The 12,854-nt window shown below is 40.8% G+C and overlaps 1 protein-coding gene across 7 annotated transcripts in view; it reads right to left on the bottom strand.

Annotated features, from left to right (window-relative positions):
* TGFBR3 (transforming growth factor beta receptor 3) overlaps positions 1 to 12,854 on the bottom strand; it is a 194,757-nt gene that overhangs the window by 61,616 nt on the left and 120,287 nt on the right. For 6 of the 7 annotated variants that reach the window (XM_025417676.3, XM_025417675.3, XM_025417678.3 and 3 more), the window contains one exon: positions 12,055 to 12,192. In XM_025417676.3, the coding sequence (XP_025273461.1) occupies positions 12,055 to 12,192 (138 nt within the window). Of the gene's footprint in view, positions 1 to 2,480; positions 2,697 to 12,054; positions 12,193 to 12,854 lie in introns of those variants that run through there. The other variant, XM_049111689.1, reaches the window with a different exon arrangement.

Here is a 12,854-nt window from a genome sequence, read left to right as displayed (position 1 = left end):
TAAAATACATACCGGACTTTGTACTGTGTCATATAGCACAAGAAGAAAGCAAAGAAATCTCAACAATTTTTTTTATTGATTACATGTTAAATGATATTATTTGGTTATACTGGGTTAAATTACATATGCCATTACAATCAGTTTCACTTATTTCTTTTACCTTTTAAAATGCACTAATGGAGGATTTTTTAATTGCCTCTGTGGTTTACATTTTATTTCTATTGGTCAGCACTGCTCTAGAATCTCCTCCAATATGACTCTAAGGAAACACTCATAATATCCACCTATCCCTCTGCTTCTTGATCTGGTCTCAGAACATAAATCAATGTCAAGAAGCCACCTCAAGCTCAATGCTTCACAAAGTGTGATCCCTAGGCCAGTAAAATCATCCTGAAGATTCCAGGGTGAGTAGGAATGTAGGCTACAGGAAATTGCATTATAACCTTCCTCCCACCACTCCCATGATTCCAATACATATTTGAAGATCACTGCTCTAGGCTGTAGATACAAATATTACTTAAATTCCAAATAATCTTTGTTAAGCATGAACAGGATTGTGTACAGATCAAGCAAGAATCCTCTCCTCTGTGCTGGTAGAAAAAAAGAAAGAAGAAAAAAAAAAAGCCAAGAGGGAGAGGGTAAGACCAAGTCATGGATGGAGTCATCATCTTGCACATCTAAAAAGAAAGAAATGGGCCTTGTGAAATCAGAGGAGCCACAGCTACCCAAAGATAAAGAAAAGCCTGCTGACATCCCCAAGGAAAATCTATTCCAGGAATCACACACAAACAAACCCTATATCTCAGCTGTGGTCCATTTGGAGCTTGAGTTACTGGTTGGGTGAGTGCCTGCTACTCAGGTTGTATTAGCTCCTTGGGGCTGGCTGCCCTGCTCTGCTCTGCTCTCACACCCAGCTTCACACATTCACATGACTTTGGCATTGGTGAAAGTGCAGCACGTAGACAATCAAGACCATCTCCTCTCTGTCTTTTGTCCTGCCCTGCCCCCAGCTTTTACGATTACTACTCCTTTTCCTTGACTCCTGTGCACACAAATCTCTTTTTGGAGTTGCATGCTTGGGAAAATAGAGCAAAATAAGAAAAACAAATAAAGCAAAGAAAAATTCAACAGTATTTCCAAAACACCTGCTGTGTCAAGTATTTACTAGTTCCATTCTAGAGGAAAAAAGGACATAGATACAGTAAAATAGGAATTTCTCTAGAATTTAGGTTTATATGTAATTAGGATCTATGCAGATGCATCCTAGAACTCATAACAGTCCCCACACAGAAAGGCACTGAGGTTATGCTCTGGTGTATTCCGTGCACAAAGTCCAGTAAAAACAAACTTACATAAAATACTGGAACAGTACTGAAATATTTACCTCCCAAATGAGGACTAAACCCTATATTCTGAAAGAGGAAAATCACATGCTCTCCCTACCCAATTCCTGGGAGGGCTGTGCTTGCCTATTTCCTCCAAAGCCACGTGATATGAAATGTGATCTGAAACATGTTTTCTATTAACCATATATCATGACTCAATGTTTTTTTAAGTTTGTTTTAAAGAAATAATTTCCATGCCCACTAACCTACAGTCATAATTTGTAATGCTACATATTCATGAGCCATGTGATTATGGTATCTGCCAATGGTATACTCAAGAAACACAAATCCACGCAACCATTTAAAAATTCTTGGGTGTTTTTTATTTTGTATCTACAACCAGATTACTTTCTTCTACTAAAATGATTAAAACACTCAACACTTTTTCTCAAAACATTCATGATGGTCACCCTCTGCTTTTAATTTTAATTTTTGCTGAAACATAAAGAACTAAAGGATTGAAGCTGGCCTCTGTTCTTAACACCCAACATGTTTACACATGTCCAAGAAGAAAGCTCTGAGACGCTGCCCCTCTGAATATAAACATGCACAAACTTGAACGTGAGCCACTACAAAAAGCAATACTCTAATCTCCCATGGTAATGTTACAAAAATGATAGTATATGTGAATATACAAAGAGGAGCAAAATATGTTACTCCACCTGAAAGACAGACTCAGTCTACCCAGGTTAACAAATTAATGAAGCATGACTGCTTTATAATGTAGACTTTTCCAAAGTAGAACCTGAGGCCACACAGGGACCCTCGATGGTCTTATAAAATGAGCTCTCCAGACTCCTAAATTTACCCTTTTTCATCCATCTCTCAGGATTTTAGGATGAGCATGACCCAAAATTTAAAGTGCACTTGCCATCTAAAGGGCATTTTTCAGCGGCACCTGGGTGCTTTGTCAGTTGAGCGTCTCTTGACCAACTCAGGGTTGTGAGATCAAGCCAAGCCTGCTTAAGATCCTCCCTTTCCCTCTGCCCCCTCTTCCCCTTATGTGCTCTTTCTCTCTCTCTCTCTCTCTCTCTAAAAAAAAGGAGGGGGGCATTTTTCCAGAAAAGAATAAAACGTTGACATTATTACTATTACCAGGATCCTCAATCTGTTTTTGCTCTCCAAATGTGCTTCTGGGAAATCCCTCACCAGGGAAGATTCTTTTAAGTTACATCCAATCTGGCAACCCAGGTTCAAGGGCACAAATGGAACTTTACAAGTGCTTGGCTCCAAAGAGGTTCTCAGAATTCCCTTTACAGAGTTCCTCTTTATCAAGATGGATAATCTAAGTTCCATTTTATAGACAAGGAAATTAATGGTCAGAGAAGCTACAGGATCTGCCCAAGCCACACAGCTGATAGAAAGCAAAGCTGACAACAGAACCACAGACTTTCTTGCCCATTGGAGAGCTATTTCTACTGCACTACCATGGAGTAGTCAGCTACTCTCAAGAAATCAGTAGAGCTGGGTAGACAGAGCCCCACCTTAGCCTCCTAGCAATAGAACACTGGAGATAATAACCACTGCAGTGTTGGCTCCAAACAGTAGCTCTGAACATTACCCAGCAGCCTATATCAGCCAGAAACTATACAATGCCCAGAACAGGCTCTCTGTGATAAACATGGAAGGGCTAGAGATCAAATGGCCTTTTGTGGGCCTTTAGCAGAGGAGGCAGATGGATAAGCCCCTGAGTTCTAGGTATACTCTGTGTCCTAGGATCACAGCCTTGTCATTCAGCACCCCCAATGGGACAAGCCAGAAGCAGAGTGAAGAGGACTCCCTGGCCCAATGGCATTCAGAGGCCATGTGAGGATACAGCGTCACCACCAGGGGCAAAAACCAACAGCAAAAAAAAAAACCGTTCTCGGGATACACATTCTACCTTGGGCAAAGGAACAAGGAAGGCCAAAGAGGCCCTTTCTTCTCCTGCAGAAATCAGCTTCTAAGCCAGGGGTTGGATGAAGGCCGTCTGAAGTGCCAGAATTGGGCTGCCTCAAGTAAACCCAAGGACTCTGTGCCCGGGAAGGAGTCAGGCCGTCACACAGTCCCCGTCAGAGATGAGGAGGGCAGGCCACCTGTGCAGAATGCTAGCCCAGGGCCTGAGAGGACCAAGGCCCAGCCACGAGCTTTCTAGACAGCCTCACCACAATCTCCCAGGAGACAAGTTTCTCTCCCTCCTACTACATGAAAAAATACTCTGCAACCTCCCTTAACAAAACACTCACTTTTTCTACCAAACAGCCCCTTGGAGGCTGCTTACCACATTAACCAAGGGCACCAGCGATGTACCGTTTGATATAATTGCCCAAAGCTTGGGAAGGGCAGATCCATCAGATTGCCAGATGAGCCTCAGACTCTAACGCCCTACAGCATGTAATGGAACTCTACACGAAGAAACCAGCCTTCCCCCCTCAGTGAAATCGAGTTTATTTAACCTCAATTTGTTGAATGAAACCAAAGCCTTCACAGAGATGGGCCCCAGGCCTGCACACAGACATGACACAGCAAGTCCAGCAGAGCCAGGAAAAGTCTACGCTTGCGTGAACCCTCCAGGACAGGATGTCTTGATCAGAAGGAAGACTACACCCAGGCAGACCTCGTAAGGCCAAGGGGCCACTTGCTGGCAACATTCACAAGCCTGAACCCAGCAAGTAAGATAAATCCTAGGAAGTCTTCCAAGAAACTCTTTCTGAACCAGGATTACCAGCTGAAACTGGACTCTTTCCAATGCTCTAATTGCCACAGTGACATTTAGGAAGAGCTCTCTTACCACAAATGGACCAGAAACGCGTTCCTAGGAAATATGGTAGTTGACTGACCCTAGTTCATGAGAGGATCAGGCCCCTTACAATTAGGGCTCTTATGGACAAGCCACAAAACCAACAGATAAGCAGTCTCTGGAACAAAAATGCATGGTACACAACCACTTGGAATATCCCACAGGGCACAGTGACTCATTCCACAAGAGACGTTTTTTTAGAAAGAAGAAGAACCAATCTTGAAATGTTGAGTTATTTAATCTGCCTTTGAGAGAGAATTTATCTGGGGAAAGCCTCATTGGAAAATCCAAAATGGTGTATCTAAATCCCTAGTCTATATACGCTCCTACGATATAGGAGCAGCAATTCCAGTTGAGCAAAAAGCTGCGCTCGTGTCTGCAACTCTGACCCGTGCTGCACCTCAGTTAGCTTCACAGAGGGAGCTGCCTTCATTGCGTTTGGAAGATGATTCTCATCTTCCCCAATTTTCAGGATCCGACCACGGTTCTTCTTACACTGAACTGCAATTCCCAATCTCTTCACCATCTCTAGCAGGCAGCTCCTCTAGGGTAGGCGGTCCACTCCATTTCTCTCTGGAACCCTCCATACGTAGCCCCAGTTCCCAACATCCTGCAGGCACTACAAACCGAGTGTTGGATGAATGAACAAGGCTCCCAGGTATGCTAATCTCATGTTTTTCTAAACGTGGGGAAAACTGCCAAACAAGGGAAAGGAGGAATTTAGAAAAGGAAAAAAATCATTTCCAGATTTTTAAATGCGACGTAGTGGAGGATACAGGAACTTTTTTTAAAGTTCCCTCCTCCACAACCAAACTTGAATGTCTGAGTTATTTGAAGGGCATTTTTGGATATAACTCTCGGTTACACATCACTTGGAGTCATGAAAAGGAATGCGTGGACATGTGCCGTGGTATAGGCTGTGCATGTCCCTTCCTAGAGCAGAGCTAAGCACACATCTGGGGCTATTTAACAACTGATTGGAAATTTCGCCTTCTGATTTCCAGTTAAATACTGGGCACAGGAAAACAAATAGCACTTGTTTTTCACTGAGCCTTGTCAGTCATCCAAACTGCAGTGCAGACCAGAGAACTGCCTGTGGTTTGGTGGCAGAGGCCCAAAATATTTAGATCTTTTTCCCCCCAAGTTTAAGGAAAAGGAATAAACCAGATTTTGGCAACACCAGCTTCTTCACCCACCCCTCCCCCTCCTCTCAGAAATACAAAACTAGATTTTAAATGGTAAGCGTATTCCTGGTATTAATTTACATTTTTCATTAGGATTAAATTTTGATTTGTTTTTATTCCAAAGCCAATAGCATAGTGTTTGGTTTCTCTCATTTTTTTTCAGCTGCCCTGCCCTGATATTTACTTGGATTTGCTGAAGAGGCAGTGTTCAGATTACCATTTTCTGTTTCCAATTAAATTGGGATATAATATCTAGCAGCCGTATTATCAAAGCATCATAGAGTCTGAAAGCCAGGAGGACTTTTAGAGACTGGCTAGTACCACCCTCCTTACTTCAGAGATAAGAACACTGAGACCCTAGGAGTGAAGTGATTTTGTCCAATGCCACAGATCTAGTTAGTGGCAGTACTACTGCGTAGTACTCAGACCTCCTGATACGCAGGCCAGGGTGTTCAGCAGAAACAAAAACCTGAGTTACCTCTGAGCAGGGTTGCCTCATAAAATACAAAACAGATAGTTAAATCTGAGTTTCAGGGATCCCTGGGTGGCTCAGCGGTTTAGCGCCTGCCTTCAGCCCAGGGTGTGATCCTGGAGACCCAGGATTGAGTCCCACATCGGGCTTCCCACATGGAGCCTGCTTCTCCCTCTGCCTGTATCTTTGCCCCCCTCTCTCTCTCTCTTTCTCTCTCTCTCTCTCATGAATAAATAAATAAAATCTTAAAAATAAATAAATAAATTTGAGTTTCAGATAAACAATGAATAATTTTTTAGTATAAGTATGCCCCAAATAGTGTATTGGGCATACTAAAAAGAACTATTTGTTGTTTATTTGAATTTTAAATTTAGTGGGCATCCTATAAATCTGTTAACTCTGGAAATCTTACCTTAGAAACTAATATCTTCTCCCACTCCATACCTCTACTCAAACATACACACGTATACATACATTTCTTTCTTTTTAATGTAAATGTCTGGAAAACATAAATTGCAGCACAGTAATCCTAAGAACGAGTGAAATTGGAAGAAGTTGCTGCTTGTTTTCTGACTTTCCTCATCTGAGATGCCTTTCTTCCCTATAAGCACGTAAAACAACTAAGCCTGACATTAAAAGGCTGGCCAAGGCCTCTGGATTAGACATTTCATGTCTCGTCTTGAGAGTTTCTGCTTGTCCCAAGGCTGTGTCTGTAGACCTTGCAGGAGGATGCACTCAGTTTCAAAATACAATAAAACAAGATTAAAACCAAACGAAATCAGATACATGGGATAAAGTAAAAAGATACATTTTTAAATCCAGTCCCACTGATTTTTACACCTTAATCTTTAAAAAGAGTGCTGAAGCAAATTTTTTTCTAACTTAATTGAGATATAATTCACCTATTATAACATCCAGACTTTTAATATGTACAATTCAGTGTTTTTAGTATAATCACAGTTGTAGTCCAGTCATCACTATCTAATTCCAGAACATTTTTGCCATTCCCAAAAGAAACACTATGCCATTAGTAGTCATCCCTCATTCTCATGTCCCACCAGCCTTGGTAATCTCTGACGTACTTCTGTCTCTAGGGATTTGCCTGTTCTGGAAACAAATGGAATCATACAACATGTAGCCTTTTGTGTCTAGCTTCTTTCACTTATAATGTTTTCAAGGTTCATCCATGTTGTGCTATGTATCAATACTTCATTCCTCTTAGTGGCCAAATAATATTCCACTGCATAAATATACATTTTTTAACCCACCTATCAGTTGATGGATATTTGGATGTTTTCACTTTTTGGTTGTTAAGAATAATGCTGCTATGAACATTTGTGGGCAAGTTTTTCAGTAGACATATGTTTTGCCAATTGTCTTCTAAAGCACCATTTTACATCCTGCCAGCCATTCATGAGGGTTCCAGTTTCCCTACAACCTCAACAACACTTGTTATTATTTGCCTTTTTTATTAGAGTCATCCTAGTGGGTATGAAGTAGAATCTTGTTGTGGTTTTAAATTTGCATTTACCTAATGACTAATGAAATTGAACATCTTTTCATGTGCTTTTGGCCGCTCGTGTTTTTTCTTTACTGAAAGGTCTATTCAAATTGTAGCATATTTCTTTTTTTTTTTGTAGCATATTTCTAAAGACAATCTAGCATTGTCCAATCTCTTTTTCTTTTTAAGCAAACTCAAGTTGACAGTTCAGACATTTATTGCCCAGTTGCGCTATGCTTTTTCTTCAGTGTGGAAATAACTGCATAAATAAGAATGAGTTTTTGTGGTCCTCCTAAGAGATTTTTCTTTGTAATTTCAACATGACAGACTGAGAGACTAGGGTTATTCCTATTTCTAATTGCATTGAGGGACAACTCTAACGACTCAATATCCTCTGGGCCATCCATATACCCTACAAAAGAAAATCTATACAGCTGTGACAACTCCGTCATTCATGCACACAAGGATGTATGTGTGTGTGTGAGAGACTCATACTCAAAGACTCACTACTTGACAATGAAACAATCACTCCTCACTCCACTCTCATTTCCAAAACAACCAGATAAAGGAACGGCACCCACAGATGAAACTCAATCCCACTCTCTCCCTGCCTGACCTGTTCCTTCTTGCTTATACTGTGAAATCATAAGAAGGACTAGAATGATTTGACAGAAAAGGCCAGATACATTTATCAGACACTATTAAAGTATAATGTCTTTAGTCACTCCCATGGGTGACTAGTCCCTGTTAACTAATTATGAAAGGCTCTCTTTTTAAATCTGGGTAGCTATAATAATGCAGATGTGTCAAGTTAAATTAAAAGGTCATCCTGAACAGAGGAGAAGATATCATTGCTTCAAGTTTTCTCACCACCCTACTTAAAAAAAAACAAGAACAAAAACAAAAACAAACAAACAAACAAAAAAACCCCAAAGTCATTTAGTATTGTAACTCTACCTGGGAAGTAAAGACAGTTCTAAGACAGTAATGCTTATATATACATCTTATACTAAGAATCAAGAGACTGCCTGTTAGGGTCCCTGGGTAGTTGAGCGTCCAACTCTTGATTTTGGCTCAGGTTGTGATCTCAGGGTTGTGAGACTGAGCCCTGTGTTGGGCTCTGTGCTCAGTGGGAAGTCTGCTGGAGATATTCATCTTCTTTCTCCCCCCCCCCCCCCCCCCCCCCCGCCGTTCTTCCCCCTCCCCCCATCCTCTGCAACCTTGCACTTGCTTGATAACTTGGAAGAAGACAGTGATGGAGATGGCTAAGCCTCAGCTTCTGAAAATTCCATGGGCCTTCTGAAGTGTTTATAAAATAATGTAATTATCTTATCTCCAAACTTTAACTCTTAACTACTATAAATGGATAAACAGAATTCACCACTGGTTTTCCATCTAGCAGCAGATCCCTCTGCTGCAACAGCTGTCCAGAGGATAAGCAGACCCTGAAATCCCTTTCCAGCTACACAGAGCAAGGGAAGAACTTGCCTTGCCTTCTTCACTTCACACACTCTTTCTCCTAGAGAGACTTACCTAGCTTGTGAGAGAGCTTGCATCACTCATCCATTGACCTGAGAACCTCTAGAAACAACAGATGTTCCACCTTGAAGAAATGTGCAGATAGGAGAAAACCATTCTCCCTAAAGAAATCCTGCTGGGGCTTTCAGCAGAGTTCAAGGGTCCCCAAATTTAAATCCTTGGCTTCCCCCAATGCTGTCTCCCCTGTGTTGGTAATTTTAAGTTCATTGTTTGATCTGCAATTTCCTTCCATGGCATTAATTCCAAATAGGGGTGATGTCAAATTGTTTACTAAAGCCATCTCCTTGTGTCATTGTTAGTACATTTTAAACTGATGCTCCAGAAACAATTCTCATATATCTCAAACAAAACTAAAGCAAATAAATAATGATTAGAACTAAGATACTATCTATTAAAACTCATGGAGTGGTAGGTTCATGCAGAATCTCAACAGTGACCAGTACAACTATGATATGTGTGGCCTCCACTTTACATCTGAACCTGTAGCCCAGAGAAATAGGAACTCCTTTCAATCTCCATCAGGCCAAGCCAGACATTTATAATTAGAAATATAAATTCAACATCCTTCCCAAGTGTTCTCTACTCTGATAATAAATAGTCATAACAATAGGAGGGTAACGTCTATGAATAGGATCAGGCACTGTACTAAACATGTTACATGTAGTCTCATTTAATCAAGATAACAACCCTGTGATGCAGGACTGTTAATTTTCCTATATTATAAATGAGGAAAATCAGGTTCAGAGAAATAAAATAATTTGCTTTGAGTTACTACTTGCATTCAAAGGAGGGTGGGCAAAGCCCTTGCTCATACCCTCTCTCATAACCTGCCCAGGGTGGTAGCCTCAGACAACTACTGAATATCTGCAGTGTGGCTAGTATGCCAAAGGAACTATATTTGTGTGTGTGTGTGTGTGTGTGTGTGTGTGTGTGTGTGTGTGTGTGTGTTTAAATTTCATTGGGCAGCCTGGTGGCTCAGCAGTTTAGTGCCTTCTTTGGCCGAGGACATGATCCTGGAGTCCCGGGATTGAGTCCCGTGTTGGGCTCCCTGCATGGAGCCTGCTTCTCTCTCTCTCTCTGTGTGTATCTCTCATGAATAAGTAAATAAAATCTTTTTAAAAAATGTCATTATTTACGAGAGAGAGAGAGAGCGCGCGCGTGTGTACACACAAGCATGGGGAGGGAGGCACAGAGAAGAAGAAAATCTTTGGCAGACTCGTGCTGAGTGCAGAGTTGGATGCGGGGCTTGATCCCAGGAACCTGAGATCATGAGCTGAGCTGAAATGAAGAGTCAGATGCCTAACCAACTGAGCCACCCAGGCACCCCAACATATTTGTTATTTTGGTTAATTTAAATTTAAATAGCTTGCCCATAACTAGTGCCTTCAGTATTGGACAATACAGCTCAGCATTCTAAGGGTTAAATGTGCATAAGAATTTATGATAAAAGCCATTACAATTACTATCACAAATACCTTTATTACAGGAGATTGACAATGATTATGAGTATGAAAGAGCCAGTCTGGGGTAAGAGCTTATAGAGTATGTCCCAAGGTTTGAAAGACTATCACTCAATTTGATTTTGTCCAATGGTTCCTCATGACTAGATTCAGGTTAGGTGCATGTTGGGCCAGAATACAACATAAATGATACTGTATTCTTTCTCAGGTTATCACATTTAAAGGCATACCATGTCCACCTGTACCATATTGTTGATGTTAATTGTGATCACTTGGTTGAGGTTCTATTGGATATCTCCACTGTATGCACTGTTTTTTCGTTTGTTATTAAGTATTTTGAGACTATGTAAATGTACTATTCCTCAAACTCCCTCCACCTTTGCTATGTTTAAGCTTTTTTTTTTAAAGATTGATTGATTGATTGATTGATTGATTTGACAGAGAGAGAGAAAGAGAGCACATGAGCAGGGGGAGGGAGGAAAAGAAAAAGAGAGAGAAAGGGAGAGAGATTATCCCAAGCATTCCTCACTGATCACAGAGCCTGATGTGGGGCTTGATCTCATGACCCTAAGATCAAGACCTGAGCAGAAATCAAGAGTCACTTAACCAACTGAGCTATCTAGGTGCCCCTACTTAAATTTAACTTATTTTGAAGACTCTTGCTCAAAAAACTTTCACTATGATGATTACAAATTCAGGAATTTCTAACTCCACCATTCTTTCTATTATTATTGATTGGCATTTTACAATAAAGAAGGGCTGTCTCTTATCTCTTTTTACTAATTTATCTATCTACTTATTAGCTGTATTGATTATGGGCTTCTACTTTATTCAATAGGTACCTTGAATTTTTAGAAGTATTCTTCAAATACAAGTGACAAGAAAATATACACTTGAATTTACAGTCACTAATTAGGCAAAGTTTGCTCACTATGCAAAAGAAAGACTATTAACTAAGTCCTCTTCTTGTTCTGGATGCTCTGGAGCAGAGGTTTAAAAGCCTAAGGCTCTGCAGTTAAGGACATTAGCATGGAGCTCCAGCAATAGACAACATGAGTTATCACTATGAAGGGCAGTGTTGCTCATCATCAGACATGATATCATACCCCAAAAATTCCATCCAAACAACCCATCAATTTCTCCACAACTAGCAAACTTGAATGTTCTGGCAAACTCAAAAGGACATGATTTACAAATAGTAGGTAATATTTGGATCTTTCCACAAGAGCTGGGTTCCAGCTTTTTTATAAAATACAAATGTTTTCATTTTGGAACGCTCTGTGTCACTTTCTCAACAAACAGATCCTCATATCAGAATGTAGGCCTGTGTTATATACAAATAGAATGGGTTTGTGTGTATTTATTTTGTGGCCAGAGACCACACACCTAGTGGCTATTTACAATGTTTACATTACTCTTGATGCCACCAGAGGAGTCTCAGAACTGAGACCAAAGCCCGGGCCACACAGAGTATGAGTGCAGGTCCGACTCTAACATGAAAACTAGACTGGACCCTCCAGCCATAGAGACCCATGTGCAGTTGCAGTGTTTGTCTTCTGTGACTGCTTATCTCCATCATCCAAATACCACTAGGAGCATTCTTCAAATTTAACACACTATGGACTCTGGTATTGTTTCAATGAAATAAGCCTTAATTTTTTAAAGACTTGTAAAAGTTTTGGGACCATTGTATCCTTATGCTAAGGACACTTTGGGAGAGTTTCAAACACTCACCAAGAAAAGTCTGGAGACCCCAACTGCAAGCCTCTCTGTCTTCAGATGCCAGACCAGGGGCTGTGGAGAGTTGAGCAGGAACACGACAGGCTTGTGATGAATGTGGACTGAGGAGATGGGATTTAGGTGCAGAGTGACCTAGGAAGGAACAGAAAGAAATCTTAACAGTGGCTTTCCATTAAAAAAATCACTTAGCGCAGCATCTGGAATACTTTTTCACACGTCTTCATTAAGAGAAGCTGTAGTTAGTTCAGATTCTATGGATAAGATATATTAGGTTGGACTCGATGATACTGCCAATATCTGGTCATTTTTTTACTACAAAAATGGCTACCCTGTGTAATTCAACCCGCACTAATCTCAACCAAAATATGATTCAGCTCCCAGTAATAGTGGAACACAAATAAACAGAGCACTTTTTTTTTTTCTTCTCAAAGTTAGCAACAGCAGAACACAAGTTACCTTCCCTCAGGACTGTCCTCTCCTTCAAGGCAAATGATTAAGGTAAAAAGTGGGATACCGAATCCCCTGGGAGAAGGTCATCCCTCCAGATTGCCAGAGAGAGCACTTTCTTCTCTTCCAGGTGAGCTCCAACCTCTACAAAATTAAGCAAGTTCTGCCAAAGAAAAGTGCTGAAAGCTAAGGGAAAGGGGGCTGCCAAGGGGAGCTGCCAGTGCTTTCATCATCCCAGCTATTAGCTGGAAGGGGTTTTCCAAAAAGTGAAGCATAGAGAACACAAAGAATAAAAACTGATTTGTATATAAACCTACTTTAAAAAAAAGAAAAACAGGGAAGAGAAC

Source organism: Canis lupus, chromosome 6 (assembly GCF_003254725.2).
Source record: "Canis lupus dingo isolate Sandy chromosome 6, ASM325472v2, whole genome shotgun sequence".
Classification (NCBI taxonomy): Eukaryota; Metazoa; Chordata; class Mammalia; order Carnivora; family Canidae; genus Canis; species Canis lupus.
The sequence above is the reverse complement of the archived record's forward strand: the minus strand, read 5'-3'. Positions and strand labels throughout refer to the sequence as shown.